At 40.7% G+C, this 21690-nt stretch overlaps 1 protein-coding gene across 1 annotated transcript in view; it reads right to left on the bottom strand.

Moving 5' to 3' along the window:
• Positions 1-1528: 1528 nt before the first annotated feature.
• Positions 1529-21690, bottom strand: part of BASP1 (brain abundant membrane attached signal protein 1) — a 51373-nt gene continuing 31211 nt past the window's right edge. Inside the window, exon 2 of the mRNA XM_048072083.2 lies at positions 1529-2789. Coding sequence (XP_047928040.1) covers positions 2046-2780 — 735 coding nt within the window. The 5' untranslated portion in view covers positions 2781-2789 and the 3' untranslated portion in view covers positions 1529-2045. The remainder of the gene's footprint in view (positions 2790-21690) is intronic.

Raw genomic sequence — 21690 nt, 5'->3', positions numbered from 1 at the left:
CTTTGTGCAAAAGAATCCACTTTATTTTGACATATTATGCAGGAAATTGGCTCCTTTTCATTAAGGACGCAAAAGCTTGATGGTCTTGCCAGATTCATGCAAGTGTTTGGCCTGATCTGAAACCACCAGACCTGCCTGTTCCAATAAGCTTTCCACGGGTGCACCAATGCACATCAGTATCTCCAGCACAAAATAAGAACCCCAAATTTCTGACCGAAATAAAGGATAAGAACTATGGGAGTCTGTAAAGCGAATCATCCTCACCGCATGGAAGGAGAATATGTGAAATATTTTATATCATTTTTAAACACCACTTCCCTTATTTACCAAATACAAGGACACTCATCCCTTTGTTATGTGTACAAGCTGTGTTTCTGTTTTCCGTTGCTCAATTCTCTCAGAACCTCTGCTCAGCTCAAGAGCTTTTTGATGGACGGACTCAATATGCTGCTTTAACCAGTTTTGTGAATTCTGGGCTCCACACTGAAATCTTTGTCCATATCCAGCAAGGACACCACTCAGCAGAAACTACAGTTATCTGTTCTGCTGAATAAAAATGGGGCAAACAGGCAAAACTATTGAAGAATGTTGTTTATACTAGGCTAAACTCTGCTCAGCTACAGAAGGGTAGCTGTATTTGAAATAAACAGAAATGGCCTCTTGTGACAGCTGCATTTCATCTTCTCCACAACGGCAATGGGAAAAAGAACAAAGTGTATCAGCACTAAGAATATTTTAATAGGACTAGGATTAAACGTAATTGCCTTGTCTTAAGAGATCATTTTATCAAATCCACTGCCTTACTCCCAGTTAAAGCCCAGTCAGCATACCTCTGGCTCTTTAAAATAGTGAGAGAGCAAGAGAGCATTTTTTCTACATGTTAAGGCAGGCATGAGGCATTTCTGCTTTGCCTGGAATAAAACACGTATGAGAGATGCTGTTCATTTGCCACTTCCAACCCCACCTGTGAATGCTTGTGGCTGCTGAAGCAGTTTATGGCAGCATGTTTCTAGGATCATGAGGCTGATGGCACTTTGTTTACTTCTGCTTTGCTATAAATAAGTGAATGAGCAGCCCCAGATGTAACACTTTTGCTCTGGATGTAAGGATTTCCTTCGCCAAATTCCTAAGAGGTGAAAGTGAAGATTTAATCAGTCTTTACACTTTTATATTTTTTAAATTATTTAACTTTTATTACTGTTGCACCATTTATACAATTACATATAATTTCAATGCATCCATTGTACATTTTGTTTTTTCATTTGTTTTCCAATGAGTGTGTGTTGGTGTCTGTGACACAGAATGGAAGAGAAACTGGAACTGCAATGAACGCAGACTTTTTCATTTCCACTGACCAATAAACAGAACTACAGGTGCACCCAACCACGGACATGCATTAACTCGTCATGAGAAATCTAGGTAGGCTAAGTAGGATGAGAATGCTTTTTACTCCCAAAAAATATTTGGAGAGGAAGAATTGGAGGATTGGCATTGAGAAATATGTGGACAGCTAAGTGGGTTTTGTCTGAAAGCTGGCATTCATCCACTGCATTAAAAAAATATCAAAATAAGAAAGGCTGTAAATAAAATTAAAAAAAAAAAAAAACACAGAAAATACTGCTTTCATAAAGATCTGATTGCCTTGGCACAAACCCGGTGGGCAGAATCAAACGCATCACTCCCAAACCCCATTACAGAACAAAAAGAAGATTTTGATACATTGGTGGAATGCATTTACAGCAGTTCAGATACAAAAGATGTGCTGTACTTTCAGACATCCATCTATTTTACTTTTTTTTTTTTTAATGCAGGACTTGTGTCAAGTTGGCAGAAAGTATATTAGATATTTCCCCACAAAAATACTATTTGGATTCTCCCCCCTCCCTCCCTCCCAACTTGATGGGACATCCTTTTCACTTTTTTTTTCCTTTTCTTTCTGGGCAATACTTATTGTTATTTCAGATCTGAAACGAGTTAGTATAGCTGAAAAAATAAAAAAAAAGACACAGGTTGTTTTAAGTGGTTGTTTCAATAGGCTGTCCAATTTAATCTTGCACTGCTATGGTTTGATCCGAATTAGTCGCTGGGGCTTCAGAAGGTTTCGCTTCCTCTGGTGGGACTGCAGGGTCCGAGGCCTTGGCAGTGGAACTAGGTGCTGCTGTGGCTGCCGCGCTCTCCTTGGAAGAAGGTGCAGCCTCGCTGCTGCTAGGTTTTGAGTCTGAAGCTGGGGCCACTTCGCTTTTAGTTTCTTGGGCTGCAGGCGTTGCGGGAGCCTCAGTCTTTTTGGCTTCCCCTTCTTCTTTGCTCTTGTCATCTGCTTTGCTGGGAGCTGTGGCTTCTGAAGGCTGAGAAACTTTTGCATCGCTGCTAGGCTCAGAGGTTTTGGGTGCTTCACTACTGGCAGCAGGAGCAGAGGCTGCAGTTGGCTCCTCTTGCTTGGGTGCCTGTTCGTTGTTCTTCTGCGGCTCTACTTTCGCATCGACAACAGCCTCTGACTTCTCTGGTTCTGCTTTCTGGGTTTCTTCCTGGGTCACTGTTTTCTCTTTCTCCCCTTCTTTTTCTTCCGTCTTATTGGCAGCGACCTGAGAATCCTTCTCGCCCTTCTCCTCCTTGTTGTTCTCCTTCACTTCTGTGGTCTCTGTGGTTTGCTGGGCATCCTCAGCCTCCTTTGGAGTCTCCTCTTCCTCAGCTGCTGCTCCTTCAGCCTTCTTGTCTTTGTCTTTAGCTTTTTCATCATTGACACTGTACCCCTTCTTCTTCTTGCTCAGTTTGCCTCCCATTCTGGAGCTCTGCAATGGAAAAGAGAAAGAGGTGGTTACCCAAAATGCAGTGTTTACCGCTGAGAGAAACAAAAGCAGATCAGCTGAAGTGCAAGAGGGAAATTTCAGTCTCTGGAAAAGAGAACAACATCCGTTTGGTCAGGCACTAGCAGCTGAGCACACTGAGCCTGCCGAGCACCACTGCTGCCGAGCCTCCAGCCCTACAGCACTGCGGTCCCCAGGCCCCACTCTGCCCCGTCCCTTATGATCAGTCTATCCCAGAGTCCCTCCAACCCTAACTACCCTTATGAGCAAGGCAAGGGAGGGACAGGATGGTGGAGGAGTAGCATATACTGCAACCCCTTCCACCCTGAGAAAGGGATGCAGCATGAGGAAGCCGGTCCCTCACAGCCCCACACAGTGGAACGGGTACAGATGAGAAACACGGAGCCCGAACTACAGCAAGCCCTCTGCCCCTTGGTAAGGCAGCTAAAGCAACAGGGGAACCCCTGAGCTGTGCGTCCTATGTGGTATCGTGCAATAAAAGAGATGGGGAGAGACGGGCACGTGCTTTGTGGCCTCTGCTCAAGGTTTTCAAGCATCAGAAGTGACCGGGTACACAGTTCTGCTGCTTAAAAGAAATGATATGGCTGCACACATTGAGCACATGTGTAACCATATTGGCATTTACATATCCTGCGTGTGCGAGTCTCAGCTAAGAATATACAACATCTTTCAGAGTACTTCGAGCAAACTCTGCCTATTAAAGCAGGAGATGCTTACAGATACATTGTTTCATTCATGAACTTGAAAATCCCTACAATTGCCTAAAAAATACGCTCCTGATATTAAAACAAATATATCATTCAGACTCAACAAATGGTTAATAAAAACATAATCTCATGGTTTCATGCCATTTGAAAACAGTGGAGAAGGTAATTTTTTTAAGTACTGCCAAACAAGTGTTTATGAGCTTCTCCAAGTGGAGCTCAATCATTCTAATTTTCTGTTTTTCCAAGGCACATAGTCTTGTAGGCCCTATATTTTTTCACACACTTGCAAAATTCATGAATACAGACCAGTAAAAATTCATACGAGAGCTCATAGAAGGCTGTATAGTAAATTACTTTAAATGCCACCAAGAACTGTCTGCCTCTCAACAGTTCACCTGCTGTGAACTTGTGCCTTGTGAACTTCACTGTGCCTTGTACCACCTTCACTGGTACAAGGCACAGGCACAGCCCAAGAGCAGACCTTCCACATGTCTTGGGCAAAAATGAGAAATTATGATCAGCAGAGAACTGTCTGATTTCAGGTCTCAGGGAGAATAATAATTTGCAAATATTGTTGAAGGGTCAGCACACAGCCCTGCAAAATGGTAACCTAACATTGCTTAAACCCTACTTTGTTGTTGGGGATTTTATGGGTAACACGACTAAAAGGATTAACTTCCACAGAGCTGCACTTGAGCAACCTAATCTCTACCTTCAAGGCAGAACCAGTTTTTTATGTATTTAGGGGCAGGCTACAGACATTAGTTTGTTATCTAGACTTTCTGATACTCCATAAAAATTGTTTCAGCTTATTGTTTATGTATAGTTACAACCAAAAAAAAAAATTGAAAGGGCTTTTGCAAGTCAGCGGGATCAGAGATTTATACTGAAGTCATGTGAGCATCCCAATCTGCAATCCCTAATTGAGCCTGTATTTGTTTCCCAGCAAAGCCCAGATACTGCGAGCATAATTTCATTTGCTGCGTCTTCTGTATTTTTCCAGATTTTGCTATTTCTTGTGTAGTAACTCACTATGATTTATTTCTTTTTCCACAGAAAGCTTTTAACTGCAGATAGAGCTGGCTACAGAATGCATATGCCAAAGGACCTTTAATAAGCAGAGAAGCAAGCATATGAGACAAGTGCTCCCAGACTATGAAAAGAAACATGCACTGTCTTTGCTCAGAGGTATGCTGTGAAATCGCTGTGTCTCAATTTGCATCGCAGCCAGCTGGCTCCAGACAGTGGAGCAGAAGATACGGAAGAGGTTCAGAGACTATCATTATGCTCTATTAGTAAATATTTACAGTTGCAAATGGACTGCCACCTTCCAGCGCAGTTTCAACTACTTTATAACAGAACAGATTTGCTCCTTGTGACACTGAATCCTAAATCTCCCTTTTTAAAAGCCTTCATCGCAGCTATACCAGGCTATCATGCAAAATCCCAGCAATCATCAGGGTTATAGGCCAGCCCTGCAGGTAACAATGGCGTGATGTTCCCTTCCCCTGTATCTGAACACCAAATCCTCCTCCTCCTCCTCTCCCAGTCCCCAGTAGCATATCCAGGCTCCCCTGTCATGTTCTCCAGAAAAAAAAAAAAAAAAAAAGTGCTCCACTGTGACTCCCTGTCCCACCTTAACCCTGCCTGAAGGACAGCTCTGCACTGTCCAGCGCAAAAAGTCACAGGGTGCAGCAGACAGAAAGCAGACCTTAAAAGTATTTTGAAATTAAAGCCAGCTGTACCTGGAAGAAACCTAGCACACAGACCAAGCCACGTAACCATCTCTGTGACTGTGCTGAGTATTCTTGCAGGGCTAATCTTGCCTGGTGCCATATGAAAGCAGAATGCCAAGTCCCTCCTGAATTTATTCACAAGGAATGATCATCCTATCTAAAGTGTAAGGCACCAGTTTTAATCTCTTCATCCAAGTCACTCAGCTTTGCTGGCAATTGGGTCACTTGGTTGTCTGAACAGTGTTGGGTGTATGAAACCAGGCATTCAGAGTAAAAAAAAAAGGTGAGAGGGAGGGGGAGAGAGAAAGGAAAAAAAATTTTAAAAAAAAAAAAAAAAAGGAAAAGATCAAGGGAGAGAGAAAAAAAAATATGCTACAGTGACATTTTATTTAAAGAAAAAACTCCCTGAAGAAATGTCTCAGTGAAGTGTCTCACAAGTGAAATTGCAAACTGCTTTAAACCACTAAGGCCTGTATGCATATGGTGCTAAATACAACCTGCATTACTGCCTATATACTAACATTTGCAAGAGGGAGGACTTTTTCCTTCCTCCCTGAAAAAAGGGCTACAATCTAACAAAAAGGAGAATGACAACATCTGAAAAAAAAAAAAGGTGAATGAAAGACCATGAAAAAAAAGATAAATTGTCTCCAACTATTCAAAGCCCAGTATACCTTCAGTTCCTTGTACTACTTACTGCAGTCATGTAGTGGCTCCCAGCTCTAGCAGCTACCAGCTGAGTGCAAAACACTTTGCAATAAGCACATCCAAAACAAGGATCCTCAAAAATTTTGGTGCTGAGCACCTTTCCTGCAAAATGGCACAGGATTTGATGGCTCTGCCTCTTCACTACTTGACAGGAAAAGGTCTGGAGACAGTCTAGAAGCAGCCGTGATATAAGTGGTTGCAATATATTGGTTATTTTCAGGCAACTTTGAGGAACCCGCTGGCAGACCAGTACTTCTGAAGAGCACAGTTCAATGCAACACATCACAGTTACAAGAGACTTCATCTGCATATTTAGTGTTCTTCACCTGTTGTGCTCTTCCCAGGGAGCAAGAAACAGACCCAGTGAACACTAGAGAGAACTTCTACAACAGGAACAAGGATTTCTTGAGTTCCTAAGAGCTGCTGGCCATTCTGCTCATCCTGAAGTTTCCATTCTCCTCCAGAAAGCAGGAAAAGAATGGAGAGCTTGCACAGGTTATCTTTCTTATTGTACAGAAGAAATAATCTGGCAGTATTTGCATTACAAAATATCACATCTACAGCTCACCTTGAGCATGTTAAGCCCTTCAAAAATTGAACATTTATGATAATCAGGATTTCCTGGGATAATAGTGTCAAAAAAGAAGACTTAATATCCATAAGACCATAGCATAGCAAGAAGAATTCACAGATCATTTCAAATTTTATGGGTGAAGACTAAGCTGATAGGATGGCAATGAGTCCCTGGAACACAGAACACACGCATTCGTACAGTTCAGGACAGAAAATATTATTTCCAAGTTTTATACTTCAGATTGTGCTTCTATAATGAGTAAATTCCTAGAATTATCCTCTTTCTTTCTCTCTTCTGTCAGTAATGATTTGTCTGCTCAGGTAGATTTCTTAAGCGTATGCAACATTCCAAAAATTTCATTTAGCAAACACTTCCACATGCCATGAAAGGGTCTGGCTCTCCCAAGAATGGACAGAGGAGGAGGACAAGCTGTCACCCTCACCCTCAGTGCAGAAAACAGCACATCAGGAAGGGACCACCACATGACTGGCAAAGCTAACCTTCCAAAGCTCATGCTTAACTTCACATGAAGTGTGGGGAGCTCAGTCCACCTCCAAAAAAATACAGTTCAGGAAGGCAGTAGGTATCTTCTGAAGTCCTGCTGCCTTCAGTGCAGTGCAGGTGTGTGCGGCTGGTCCGTCGAAAGTAGCCCTGATGCAAGCCAGTTCCTGAGCATGAGTTATCTCACATCACCTGCAGACAGGAGCTGTAAAATGCACATCCCTCCCAAGGCAGGATTTCAACAACCCAAACCAAAGGAAATACCAATCCCAGAAAGTGTTCCAGCACCAACTACTCAAAATAAATAAAAAGATCTTGAAGAAAGCTTTGCAGCCCTGTTACTTCATTGATTTGCTTTACACTTCTGTTTTGAAAAAACAATGGAAGTTTTTACAAAGGGTTATTTATATGGGGACTTAGAGAAATAAGGGACTTTCAAGTATAAATTTCAAAAGATTTTTGAAAACTTACTACTTCTTAAGATATGCAGAACAATTTCATGTTTCCCCTTACACATCCACACAGTATCCTAACTCACCAGACCCAGACAACCAGTTTACCAGGTTAATTTTAGAAGATGTCTGTAGCAAACCCCTATATAGAATTTGATTCACTAGCCCTGCGTCCAGCCACAAAGCCCTGCTTCTCTGTTCTTTCTCAACTACCCTCACAAATCTTCTTTTTCCTCTGCCATTACTTGGAATTAACAAAGCAGAAATGCTAGGTCTCACTCAGGTTCAACCCTCTTCACAGCTCAGTAATAGTGACTTTTTTTTTTCTCCTCTCCTCTCCTGGAGAGTAGGCAGCTGAAGCAACGCCACACCTGCAGGTCTGTGACGGCAGCTTCACGCATCTGAACATAACAAGATATTGGCTCATTAGATGCATGCACGACCTGTGGTCTCCACATGTTATGGTTGTTACAGTCCTTAAAACTTAGCGATTCAGCATGTTTATTGCTGCGAGATGCATGACAGGACACTGGGAACATCTCAGCTTAGTGCTCGGGGAGCGTGTAACCAGTCTGTGTTGTTTCCTTTGCTGACCACTGATAATCTTTTCTCCTTTCCTCGGTTTGTGCACAGGCCTGTAAGTACTGTGCCTCCAAAGCCTTATGAACCTCAAGACCTAGTGAAGGAGCATAGAGTAAAAGAACAGTGAATGCTTAAAACACAGAAATTGTGCTCACATGACTGTCTGACTTTGATATTTAAAAAAATGCCAATGCCAGTTTTGTTACTGCCCTGTTTTCTTCTAATAGGCAACCAGTAGAAGAACCCTAAGAAGTTGTATTGCCAAGCTTTTTTTTTTTTTTTTTTTTTTATGAAGAACTTTAATTTCTAAGTTCTTTTAAAATTCTTGGGGACACGTATACCACAGAAAAATGGGAAGGACAATGTACCTTTTAAATATTGGCCATTTATCATTAACATATGTGAATTATGAGCATTTATAACAGATAGCCACTATGAGGCTTATAATAATTTAAGCACACTGCAGGCTGATATGAAATTGTGTCTGGTTATTTAACAACTCGTACATGAGTAACTGGTTCACTTGAAAAGTATAATGAGTTATCAGAAAATTTCATAAACATATGATGATTATTTAGTGAGCAAATTAAAAATTTGTACCTGAGAGTTACTAAGATTCATGTGAAATACTTGGGCTCTGAGGTATGTTTTAATTCATCAGTTAGGAACCCATTTTTCCAGGAACAGAATAGTAATGAAGATCAGCAGATTCGTCACAGGCAAAGGCTTTGCCAAAATTATCTACTCATATTATCATCAACCTGAAACCACAAGTACTTTACATGCATAATTCATCTTTGCTAGCTAGCTAGGCAGAATTCCTAAAAATAAAATAAATTTAAAAAATCTATCAATTATTTGATCAAAAAGCGATGAAGATTTCATGGGTTACATTGAAAGCAGCTATCTAAGACTTTGGACGTAGCCCTCCTCACTTGGAGGACTCTACAGCTGAAGACCATGGAGGTGCATACCTACTGAAGGTCCACCGCTCTGACTGACTCTGGTCAGACACCAACACTACTTTAGAATTAGGAGCTTCTGCAGAAACAAACACATCAAGGTGCTGTATTAGGTAGTCTCTGCATGTGTCACCCTTTATTAAAGCCACTTGTGCAATACTGAGCTGCGCACTGTATGAAGACATGATGCAGAGCTGCTCTGTTGCAGCTGGCTCCCGAATGCAGTACATGTAATTTCTTTAAGCTGTTACACCCTTAGCTTCCCCAGCTACAAAGCCATCTAGAAAACATGAGCAGAACATGGACTAAGGTGCCATGCCTTCCCAAGTCCATAAGCAGCATGGAAAAGATGCTCTGCTATGTGCAAACTCCTACTCACCCCAGGCAAGGCTGTGCTTTGTAGGCAAAAATCACATTTTCTATTTTCTATATTCTTTAATATCTTTATCAGTGATCTGCATGAGGGGATAAAGTGCACCCTCAGTAAGTTTGCCGATGACACCAAGTTGGGCATGAGTGTTGATCTGCTCGCGCATTGGAGGGCTCTGCAGGAGGATCTGGATAGGCTGGAGCAATGAACCAAGGCCAACTGTATGAGGCCAAGTACAAGGCCAAGTGCTGGGTCCTGCACTTGGGGCACAGCAACCCCATGCAGTGATACAGACTTGGGGAAGAGTGGCTGGAAAGTTGCCCGTCAGAAAGGGACCTGGGGGTATTGGTCGATAGCCAGCTCAATATGAGCCAGCAGTGTGCTCAGGTAGCCAAGAAGGCCAACGGCATCCTGGCTTGTGTCAGGAATAGTGTGGCCAGCAGCACCAGGGAAGTGATTGTCCATCTATATTCAGCCCCTCACTACAAGGGCATTGAGGTGCTGGAGCCTGGCCAAAGAAGGGCAATGAAGTTGGTGATGGGTCTAGAGAACAAGTCTAATGAGGAGCAGCTGGAGGACCTGGGGTTGTTTAGTCTGAAGAAAAGGAGGCTAAGGGGAGACCTTATCACTTTCTACAACTACCTCAAAGGAGGCTGCAGCAAGGTGGGTGTCGGTCTCTTCTCCCACGCCACAGGGGATAGGACAAGAGGAAATAGCCTCAAGTTGTGCCAGGGGAGGTTTAGGTTGGATATTAGGAAACATTTCTTCACTGAAAGGGTTGTGAGGCATTGGAACAGGCTGCCCACAGAAGTGGTGGAGTCACCACCCCTGGAGGTATTTAAAAGACATGTAGATGTGGTGCTTAGGGACACAGTGTAGTGGTAGACTTGGCAGTGCAAGGTTAAAGGTTGGACTTGATGATCTTAGAGGTCTTTTCCAACCTAAATGATTCTGTGATTCTATCAGACCAGCTAATATGGACAGAAATAGCATTACCCCTGTTCTCCTTATACACTTGTCCCTAGCTGATCTGTTTTAGTATTAACATTATTTGATACTTTCCAATTGCAGGTTTCAAATCAGAACCTCACTGGTTTTGCCACATCTGTTTTTTCAGTGATCCAACACAACAATGCACTGCCCAGCAGCACAGATACAATTGCCAGTGCCTCCAGTTTCATCTCTGGCAGCTCCTCCAAGCCTATTTTGCATTGTTTATACAGAAATGCAAGTCATATTAAAAATCAAGCAACACAGAAGAAGCACAAAGTAGATTATTTGAACTGTAGCGTATGCGTTGCTTAGTCTTGCTTTCAGTTTGTTCAATGCTCCAATTGATGAAATTAAAAATGCTTCCATCCATTTTTATTTGCCTCATCTGTCCCATTCAGTCTACCAGCCTTTCTACAGGCTTGAGACCTAGCTCATGTTCAAAGCATTTCTCCCATATTCAGATTACCTGCATATATTCTCTCTGTCAAACAAAAAAAGCAGTGTACAGACATGCTCATGCAGATACACACATGCAGTCAAAAGTCAGCCTGCCCCAGACCAAGATCCTAATCACACTATTGTTAGGCACATACTTGGAAGAAGGAACTCTGCTGTAAACACCTGTTTTGCAGAGACTGAGATTAATTTTACAGCACCTCCTGTAGAAAGTTTGCAGGCTTCAAAACTAACCTGAAAGAATAAGCCAAAAATAAAAGTACATGCCTCCTCCTTATCCATTTCAACTTGCAACATCACTTCGGTTTTCATGTATGACTCCCCAAGAAGCAGTTTAATACATATGTTACACTAGCCAAAGCTTTCTAATCTGTATCCTAGATTTATGTTCCTAAGTAGGAAATGATGCAAATTTCAGAGGTGCTGATTACCCACATCTTTCAAACTGTTCAGGGCCCAAGAGTGCTCACGGCAGAGGGAGAGGTGAGATTCCACACATATTATTCCAATTATGGCGAGCCACCTTTTGTTTCCCTCAAATACTTTAGGCACCACCACCATGTCTAACTACAAAAACACACAAAGTGATAAAAGCCTAGATAACAGGACAATTTCCTTCCAATTTGCATTTTACTCAAAACGTGTCCCTTCAGCATTATCTCCATTACAGATGTCAGTACCACAAATATATTGCCATGCTTGGCTTACAGACCCCTGAGCCATTTTGGGTGCCTACAACTGTAACAGTCAGATGCTAGTAAGCAAAGAAAACATTTGCCTCCTCCACACTACAATCTTGGTGAAAAGCAGGTGTGCGAAAACCTCCATCCTGGAGGGACTGTATGCTGGGAAACCAAATTTTTTTCAAGTGTAAAGCCTATCACTTATGTATCTCTAGCCTCATCCTGAACAAAGAACATGCAGCCTTATACTAAACATGCAGTATGAGGCACGTGGCTTTTCAAATTCATGGTTTCTATACCAGAGCACAGCTACCAGAAAAAAAAAATTTATATATATATATATTATATGATCCTCATCTGAATGTTTCTTTCAATAACAAAGGATCCCAGCTACTGTTTGCATAAATAGAAAAGTTACCTGCCATTTCCTTAGCAAGGACATGGACAACCACATTAACTTTTTAAAAAGCACCTTAGAGTATTAAACTATGGAACTGTCACTGAAGATAGTTATTTATGGGGATCTACATTTACATTATATCCGCTTAACATTCCATACTTTAAAAAACTTTATTACTTTAATGCCCATTTAACTGGTCAAACTAGTTTCAATCAAATTTGAAACAGTCCTTAGAATATAAATTACAGTATACAACAATAAATGGATACATTCAGTTTGAAATATTGGAACTACCAGGTTTTTTTGAAAACGGATTCTCCAATGTGATTGTCAAATTCTTCTTTCTTTCCCATCTCTAGGCTGCTCACTGGAAACAGTGCTAGGTATATGCCCCAGCTGTAAGGAAACATGCTACAGCTGGGAATAGGACTCTTAACTGACAATTCAGACCTATGATGGGTCACAACAATCTTCAGGCCATATATTTTCCTTTTTATGTTCGCATGACACCCTCACTACAGGCAGTGAAACCACATTTATAATTGTGAACCAAATCCAATTGATTATAAATCAACAGTGTGCCCTGGCAGCCAAAAGGGCCAGCTGTGTCCTGGGGTGCATCAGGCACAGCACTGCTAGCTGGTCGAGGGAAGGGATTGTCCTGCTCTGCTCTGTACTGGTGGGGCCTCACCTTGAGAACTGTGTACAGTTTTGGGCACCACCGTATAAGAGCAATGTAACTATTAGAGAGTGTCCAAAGGAGGGCTACAGGGATTGTGAAGGGTCTAGAGGGCAAGACATATGAGGGTGGCTGAGGTCCCTTTGTTTGCTCAGCCCAGAGCAGAGCAGGCTGAGAGGAGGCCTCATGGCAGCCTGCAGCTTCCTCACAAGGGTAGCAGAGGGGCAGGCGCTGAGCTCTGCTCTCTGGGAACAGCAACAGGACCCGAGGGAACGGCATGGAGCTGGGACAGGGGAGGGTCAGACTGGGTGTTAGGAAAAGGTTCTGCAGCCAGAGGGTGGACGGGCACTGGGACAGGCTCCCCAGGGAAGAGGTCACGTCACTGAGCCTGACAGAGTTCAAGAAGCATCTGGACAATGCTCTCAGACAGAGGGTCTGATTTTTGGGTGGTCCTGTGCAGATCGAGGAGATGGACTGCATGATTCTTTTGGATCCCTTCCAACCCAGCATATTCTGTGATTCTGTGGTTCTGTGATTCCCAGTTTTGTTTTCCTTTTCCAAACACAAGCTGCCATTCCTGACTGCAGCAGGCGACCCTACAGTCACGCTGTGTCGAGGAAGGGAACAAGGAGCCAAGGCAAGCCGCCACACACCTGGCGCAGCGCTCGCTGCTGCGGTGCACATGGCGGTGTTCATGAGGGCACTGCAAGTCCTTCTTTCCAAAACACACAGTGTCTGCCTTACTTGGCAAAATAGAACACTAGCAATTTAAATGAAGCATTTATTGTCGACTCGTTTATTCCATTACCTAACTATTAAAGAATTGTAACATCTTGGATCTAGTTAACACATTCCTTATCATCTTATATCAGTATCAGTGCAGCTCCATGTTAAGCTGCACTGCTAGCTTTCCTCCATTTTCTTCAGAAAGAATCAATTGCAGATCCACCTGATAATCCAGCAGATTGGAAGAGGTGGCATGATTTTAAAAAAGCACCCCCCATTCTGTTCTCCCAAACGTGCATCAGAGAACATACAGCTGCTTCAGGTAATGGCGGTGCACCCACCTTCCTGCTAACCTTGGCCTTGAACACCTCCATGGCATTCCTCAGTAATGAAGGTTTGTGCAAGAATCACAGAATTAAACCAATTTCATCCTCCAATTAATGCACAACAGCTAGTGACAGTTAAATTAGTCATTGAACTGTTGTTCTGAACATACTTGCAAGTTTAACAGTGCATTAGAAAGCTGAGCAGAGTTGCGGCTGTAGGACAGTGCAACACATCAGGCCTCCCTGGTAGAAACTAACCTTCTGCAAGTGGTCAACACAAAACCTACTTTCCACCTCAGCAGCACTTAGAGGGGATTTTTACACTGACTTCCTGAAGTGCTGCTGCATTTCCCCTTGCAATAACCACTTTTGCCTTTTCATCTTTCTGTACAAAGTTTCCTTTTAAATGAAAAATTCTGTATTAAAGTCAACGTACACAAGACCAGTCATGTTTCACATAGCATCAAAACTACCTGTAATTAAACCCTGCAAGACTTTGGGCTGAATTACAAGTATTCCTCATGCTGTTAAGAAATCCCCCCACCTTGTGAGCACAGTATCAGTGTCAGCACCTTATCAGCTCTCAGCTTCTCACAGCTCTGTCGTAATAATGTCTTGTAGTGAAGACATGTTCAAAAGAAATGGGAGAAATGCGAGTTGGAATGCTCAACATCTTAGAAAACCTTTTGCATTCACATTCCCAGATGCTCTCTTGTGCCTTTTAACATTTGCTACCTCACTGCAGCTTGCCCTATTACATCAGGGTAGTCACTTCGGTCATTCTCACTTCCTGGTTCTCACACTAGTACAATATGTATATTTTTTCAACAGCATACATATAACACAAAAGAAAATCTCATATTCCAGACTTTCTTTTTTGATCTCATTTAGAATGTATGTTTATACTGGATTTTTACTTTTTGTTTTTACTTTTTTTTTTTTTTTAACAAAGCATTGCATTCAAACTACCTGGCTTACCGGTTTCACTCTAGTCACTGGGGGAGGATTATCAAAATAACTGGCATACAACAGTCACTGGCAAGCAAAATCATCAAGCATCTGATTTCCGTTTGTGTCTTGCAAATGTCTTTCTCCACCATTTTTACCACTACTCATTTACATTCCTCTAATGGCTGTTCAAAATACTAGGCTGCCTTAGGCACTCTTTTAATTAAGACTAGCAATAGCCGCATTTCTTGACTCAGATGAAGAACCATAGGTATGCATCAGCAGACATTGTCATGTGAAGCCTATTACACTTCTTAGGTGTCACATTTTGATAGTAAGGTAGAGTGTGCCATAGATGACCATGAGGAAAAAGGCAGAGTTTGCTTTTAAGTTTCAGTGGTGCAAGCTGACACGGGGCATGGCAGAATCAAAACAAGCTTTATTAGAGAGCTTTGTCTTCTGTCCCAATATGACAATGGTTTGCTTTCAGAAACCCACTTTGAAAATGTAAAGTGTTTCTAAGAAACCCAAAGTAAAAGCTATGCCAGGAAACAAGCCGTACCACGTCATGTGTTGGGCTGTCAGACGTCAGCTAGGGTTCGAGACTCCCAGATCTAAGTTGATTGCCTAGGTTTCCTTTTGACCTCTGTTTTTTTTTTGTTTTTTTTTTTTTTTTTTTTTGACTTGGTTTTGGTTCAGTTTATATTGGGATGGCTGATCAACTCTATTAGAAGGAAGGCTGCATAAGAATGGAGACTAACAAGTCCATTTGGCAAGATTTAAAGTCAGTAGCTAGTAGTGTATTCCCTGAATTGCACTAAGGGATTTATATTCAAACCAAGCAAGGTAGAAACGCAAGTTAATAATTACTCAGCCAGAACCATTCCAAGTTAGTATAGAAAAAGGGGAAGAACAAACAATACAGAAGGTATCAAAAGAAAACCAGAAATTAGGAAAAGTGATCGGGTGCATATTTCCTTTAAATAAAATAGCTTGCTTTTCATTTTGCATTTAAGTATCAGCAGGAAATCTGACCGTCTTAGAGCTATCAGATTTAAACCCATAAAATGAAAGCAAAACACAAATAACTTTGTAGGCATAGTTGTGGAGTTGGATGTAGTCCATTTCTCTCCCCCTCACCTGAGCACTGACTTGCATTTTGTGAAAATATATGTAATTAATAGTTTAATATGGCCACAATTCAATACCTGCAGTTCAGAATGCATATCAATTGCTTTAGATTATATTACTCTTGATGTAGACCAGCTCTCCATCAAGGTTGTATATATGCCAATTTGCAGTTTTAGTCAACTCAGAGCACATAACAGAAAAGAGCTTATTTTCAAAAGCCCACATGTTTTGGAAGTATGGAAATCTATTTATAGAGAACTCTCAGAGTTATTCCTTCGCTCTAAGAAGCTTTCTGTCTACGGCTATTTGAAAATTACTTATTCTAACCAAAAAAGGCAGGCAGACATCAGTATAAAGTATAACTAAGCTACTTCAGGATTCAAGTGAGAAAAGTGTTTCAAAGCAATGACATGAGAAGTATGGACGATTGGTTTGCATTTTTCAAGACAGAGCCATAAACACCAACAGAACATTTCTGTTAGCTCTTTCATCACTAATACATTTCAGTAGTAGTCCATGATTTAAACCAGTACCAGATCCCATTTTGCTGCCCCCAATACTAGCACATACGTGGAATCCATCTTTGCCCCAGGATGTCCGGGTTTTAAAAGGAGTGAGAGGATATCAATCTGTTTTAATGCTGTGAACAGATCACAGTTACCAAGACTCCCGACTATAATTGTTTTTTCCAAAGTTTTTTTTGTCAGCAGTTCCCCTGGCTGGTGAGGTAGCAGCAGTCAGACTGAGCAGCCCTTCAATGTGTTTTTGTTTGTTTGTTTTTTCTTTCCCAGACTAGCAGGTTAGCTGGAGGCACGGAGCCCCTGCATTCCCCTATGAAATCTCATCAATGAGTGGGAACCCAATGAGCCCCTCAGCACTGCTGTCTCAGCTCTGGCTTGCAGCGTTTTACAATTCATTTGCTTGTGGCAAAAAGAAGCTGTGCTTCAAGAACTTTAATGTGTTGGCTGTCACAAACTAAGAGGCTTTCAGTTCTGCAGAAACAGCAAACACACTCACCACAGTTTTCTGGATAATCCCCTCACATGCACAAGTGAAGCACTAAATTCACACATGCCAAGCAAAGGGGGATGATTCAAGTGCATAAAAGTCTCATGTCCATATTTAGAAATATTGGTTTCAAAAGTCTCATACTATTTCAGAAAATGGTGAGTGAGATAGTATCAAGAAACACTTATCAAGAAACACGTGACTAGTTTTAACAGTACTTGTAACCCAGCAATTTTCATTTAAGTCTCTTAACTACCACAATCTCTGACTGGTATTCCTTCTATTTTTAATCATGGGTAACTACTAAGCAACACCACAACTAAGTTTATTCTATGTTTTATACTTAAAACAGAATTTTAAATTTTTTTTTCTAATTGGCCATTTCAGTGCTCACTTTCAGTTCAGCAATTCTTCATTACCAAGGGGCAAGAGTTCTATTTGATTATTTATTAGTTTTAGCAAAGGAATGATTTAAAATGGCTTATTTTCATAGTCTAGACTAGTGTTCCCTCAAATTTCTGTGTGAATATATGGGGTTAAAAATAGGGGTCCTTGTACACTGGTTGTTCATAATTACAAATCTCTCTCATGTTACACACTTTTCCTGAAAAAAATCTGACGAGCCACTTTATTCAAATACAGAAATCAAATACAGACAGAATTATTATCTTTATTCAAGACAATTTAGATAAATTATGCAAAACCACCATCACACCATTACATTTTCTCATAGCTTGCTATTCACATTTAGCCTCAGCTGTGATGCCCATCCCAGCTCTGCCTCCTTCTGCAGGACCAAAGAACCAACCTCACCTTCCAGTCGTCCCTCAAAATCACTCATTTGGGGCAGGAGTCATCTTTTCAAGATGAAATGAGCCATCCTAGAGCAGTGAGACAATGTCCCTTCCTCTAAGTTCCTGGCATCTGTCATAGTACAAAGCCTACCATGGTAAAAATGAAAGATGACATTTTACCTTCCAAAGCCCAAATACAGACAAGTATTACTGCAATAAAACTGTATTGTAGTCCAAAATCATAAGAATACCTCCATCTCCGTGTTTTCAGGGGTTCATAGCAACCTGGAGTAGGCAAGAGCTCAGAACCTACTCAGTCTCTGCCAGTTGCATTTCAAAGTCCAGCTCATCTGCAATCCAACTTCCTCATTTGCAAAATGGACAATATCATTTTTCTTCCTCAGAAAAGGTCTGGCTGCTGCCAACAGGTGCTATAAAGAACTGAAGAGATTTTTCCTTGTTTTAAAACAAAAGCTCCTATCATAGAATTGCTTCACCCCAGATCTCTTTATAAGGGAAGGCTGTCCTTTTACATATCGGCACTGTGCTAAATTACTGTCTCTAAAGCTTACCATTATATAAAACATATTAGAATATCATAATGAACAAGTTACTCTTCCAGATGTCATGGTACTGTGCTAATGTGGTATGGAGATGTAAAGCATCTCTGAACATTTTCAGGTATTACTGAAAGCCCTACTTGGAACCAAGCTCCTTTGCAATTGTGCCTCTAGGCTGAGAACATCTGTGCATGGGCATTTTGATTTAGAGTTCCAAATGCACACATTTCAGTCATTTTTCGTTCACTTGATGAGAAGGATTTTTTGCTCAAGCTAGGAAAACTCAGGTGTATCCAGCTGGATAAAGATGAAGCTGCTGCTTGGCAGCCATCTTAGAGCATTATTAACGACAGATGTAAGAAAACAATGTAATTTTGCTTAAAAAGAAGACTGTGAATGCCTGAAAAACTCCAGCAAACCCCTTTTAATCTACTTCCATTAGGTTTTCAGTAGCTGGGCTCAGACATCATAGTTAGTGCTATCTTTATGCTATGTTTATTAGTTAAATGCATGTCTTTGTTAAAAAGGACCTCCCTTTTAAGAACAATCATTCAAATATGAACAGATGCAAGAGGAAGCTCTAAACTGGTTCACTAACTTTCCAAGACCTTTTTAAAGACTATGAAAGTTAGAAAATTCTGAGTTATATTTGTCACACATTGCAGAAGCTGCCTTTCCTATCTATAGAACTGAGTTGTAGCAGCAACATCATTGCAATAATGGAGAGCTGTGAAAATTAAAAACATCTTCCTATAACTTGTGATTAAATGTCAGCCAGACACCGCAACACAGTGCTGCTGGAGGTGGTGCTCAACAGAGCAGGAAACAGACGGATCTTCTGCAAGGACTAGCAGGAATTAGAATTTGAGGGTGACAATTTTTGGTAAATTCACCTTAACATCTGTAAGCAGCATTTTCACGCTGGCTCCTCCAACTAGTCTGTATTCCGGAGCTTCAGAAGCCATGGTAAGTAAGGTAAGACCGGCAGCACAAACTTGGCCAGGTAAATAGTATCAGCGGGAATGAAAAATGCTCCCAGAGGTCTCAGTTCTCAGTACTTGCATTGAGGCAAGTAGCTGCAAAGTGCCACACAGCCCGTTGCAGGTTCAAAGATACAGGGTCAGTTTGGGAACCTATAACTTTGTATTCACTAACATTTATATAAAGCACACTAGTCTCATTTCAACATATTTTCATATTTTTTTAATATGCAGAGATGAAGGACACACATTTTATTGTAGAGACTTACATATGAGGCTAACTGTTGTCATGCAGGGTACATGGTGTAAACACACTTTTGAAAAATCTCAAATCAGTGCCTGTTGAGCAGGATCAGAATCTATTTTATTGTCACTGACTGACAAATAAATTTCTCTTAAAAGCAAAAAGATTGTCTGGATGAATTTCATAAATATGCAGAATTTCCATGTAAAAAGTTCCAATAGCTGTTACAGAGAAAGTAAAAAGACTGAAAGATGTCTTTTTATTTAACTGAAAGAAAACTGATTTCATCACCACATTTGTCAGAGACCAGTTAGAAAAAATATCATGTGTGCCAAAAAATTGTGGAGCTACTTGTCTGAGAAAAAAGTGAGGGTAAAGAAATTAGATCATATGGGATCATAACCATAAGATGTTCAGTTTCAAATGAACTCAGTTTCTATGAATTCTCATATTCATAAGTTGTCAACTCATAATTTTATCATAACCTCAAAGTGTTTGAATTTTTTCAAACCATCAGTTCTGGCACTTATTACAAAAATAATCCATGCTTTCATTTCTAATCTTCATTTTAGCACGAAAAAGTCCTGAAAGAGTCCTGAAACCAGATCCATGTTTTTTTCTCATGGTTGCTTAAGACATCATTGATTTTAAGTGCTTAAGGCTGAGAACTCAGCATGCTTGCAAGGAGCAAAAGGTATCTGAAACAGTCATTAAAAAATTAATGCCAATTTATTTTAAGCATCCATAACCATTATCATGGTGTTCAGGACAATGAAGAAACACAAGAAATATTTAAATCTATTTTAATATTTGTATGAATGTTTCTCCTTGGCATACTTTTTTTGATACATTAACCTTGCACTTTCAGGAGTCAAGATAGCGCTGTTAGAAATTAACCTGACAAAGGGCTCTACAGCAAGACCACAGAGAAGAGAGAAGAGTTGTGGAGGGGAGAGAGAAATACTCCTAATATTTTTTTCCATTTCAAACCTGTATGGAGAATCCAAAATTTTCCTAAAAAAAAATAATAATTTTTAAATGAAAAGGTCAAGAATACTTTTGTTTAAATAAGAAAGATCTTCAAAAAGTCTGTTTGGATTTTTCTTAACGTTGAGAAGGTTGTCCACAAGCTAGCTACAGTGCATCACTGCAAGATGATCTATGCTATCAGCTCTCCATTTACTGAGCTTCTGCAACATTTTCCCACATATCCTTTTGCTCATTTGCACTTAACTGATATTTTAGGTGCTCTGAGTGGTTTTCCAGCTGGTGCACTATAACAATAATTTGATTTTATTTATGTTATTTATAGCATAGAACAAATCCACAAATGAAAACATCAGAATTTGAAATTGGCTGCCTGCTAGGCCATTCCTACTGTTTCGCCTGGGTATTTTTTTCTAACTCATTCCTATTTTTAGTGATTCGCAAATAGCTATCTGCCACGATGCTAGATTAGAACAGTAGTTCTAAAATTTGTTCAGCATAATGTGGTGATATTATGTGTTACACCAAGTAATGCAGATATAGATCAATATGAAACTGCAGTGTTACTGAAGAGACAGGAGTTTCCTCACCCCTTTCTAAGTTCTAAATTTTATTTTCATTAGTTACATTTTCAAAATTCAGCTAGGTGCCCTGGACAGTTTTTCCTTATGATCTTTCCCTCAAAGATAGCTACAGAAAATGGTCTTTACAAAATGCCACCAGCTTTAAGAATAATTTTGCAGTATCACTCAAAGAACTACACGGTAATGCTTAGCAATGCTAAACAAAAGATAATCCGCAATATCTGCCTGCAATTCTGTACTTTCAAATGAGTACTAAATTACTAAATTTTATATTTAGGAGAGTGAAATTTATCTGGGATCCTTGACCACATCTACAGCATTTGCCAGTACAATTCCCTTTCAGTAAAACAAGAAAAAGAGTGAGATTTTGCTTGCTAGCCCTACTTATGAGGTTAGCAGTTAGATCAAATAGTGAACCAGAAGCTCTGAAGCCTGTTGGCTATGCTGAAGCCCACATTTAACGTTTTTTTTTTCTTCAAAAATCACGTGTTTTGTATACAGCCCAACTGTACGACATCTACAATTATTCTATTATGATCCTCAGTTACCAGAATAAATTCATACTACCAAGCAGCAGCTGGAAAACATTAGTATCAGTGGTATACCTGGATGGATATCAACATTCAATAGCCAGAGAAGAGAGGTTGTACAGTTGTACATGGCCACCAGCCCATACAGACTGAGAGCCATTAACTCTCTTCTCAGCTGAGCATCACCCTCCTCAGACTGCTTCAACAACCTTTGAACATCATTTAGAAAGTTAAAAAGCATATT

This window comes from Anser cygnoides, chromosome 2 (genome assembly GCF_040182565.1).
Source record: "Anser cygnoides isolate HZ-2024a breed goose chromosome 2, Taihu_goose_T2T_genome, whole genome shotgun sequence".
Classification (NCBI taxonomy): domain Eukaryota; kingdom Metazoa; phylum Chordata; class Aves; order Anseriformes; family Anatidae; genus Anser; species Anser cygnoides.
This window is presented reverse-complemented; position numbering and strand designations above follow the sequence as displayed.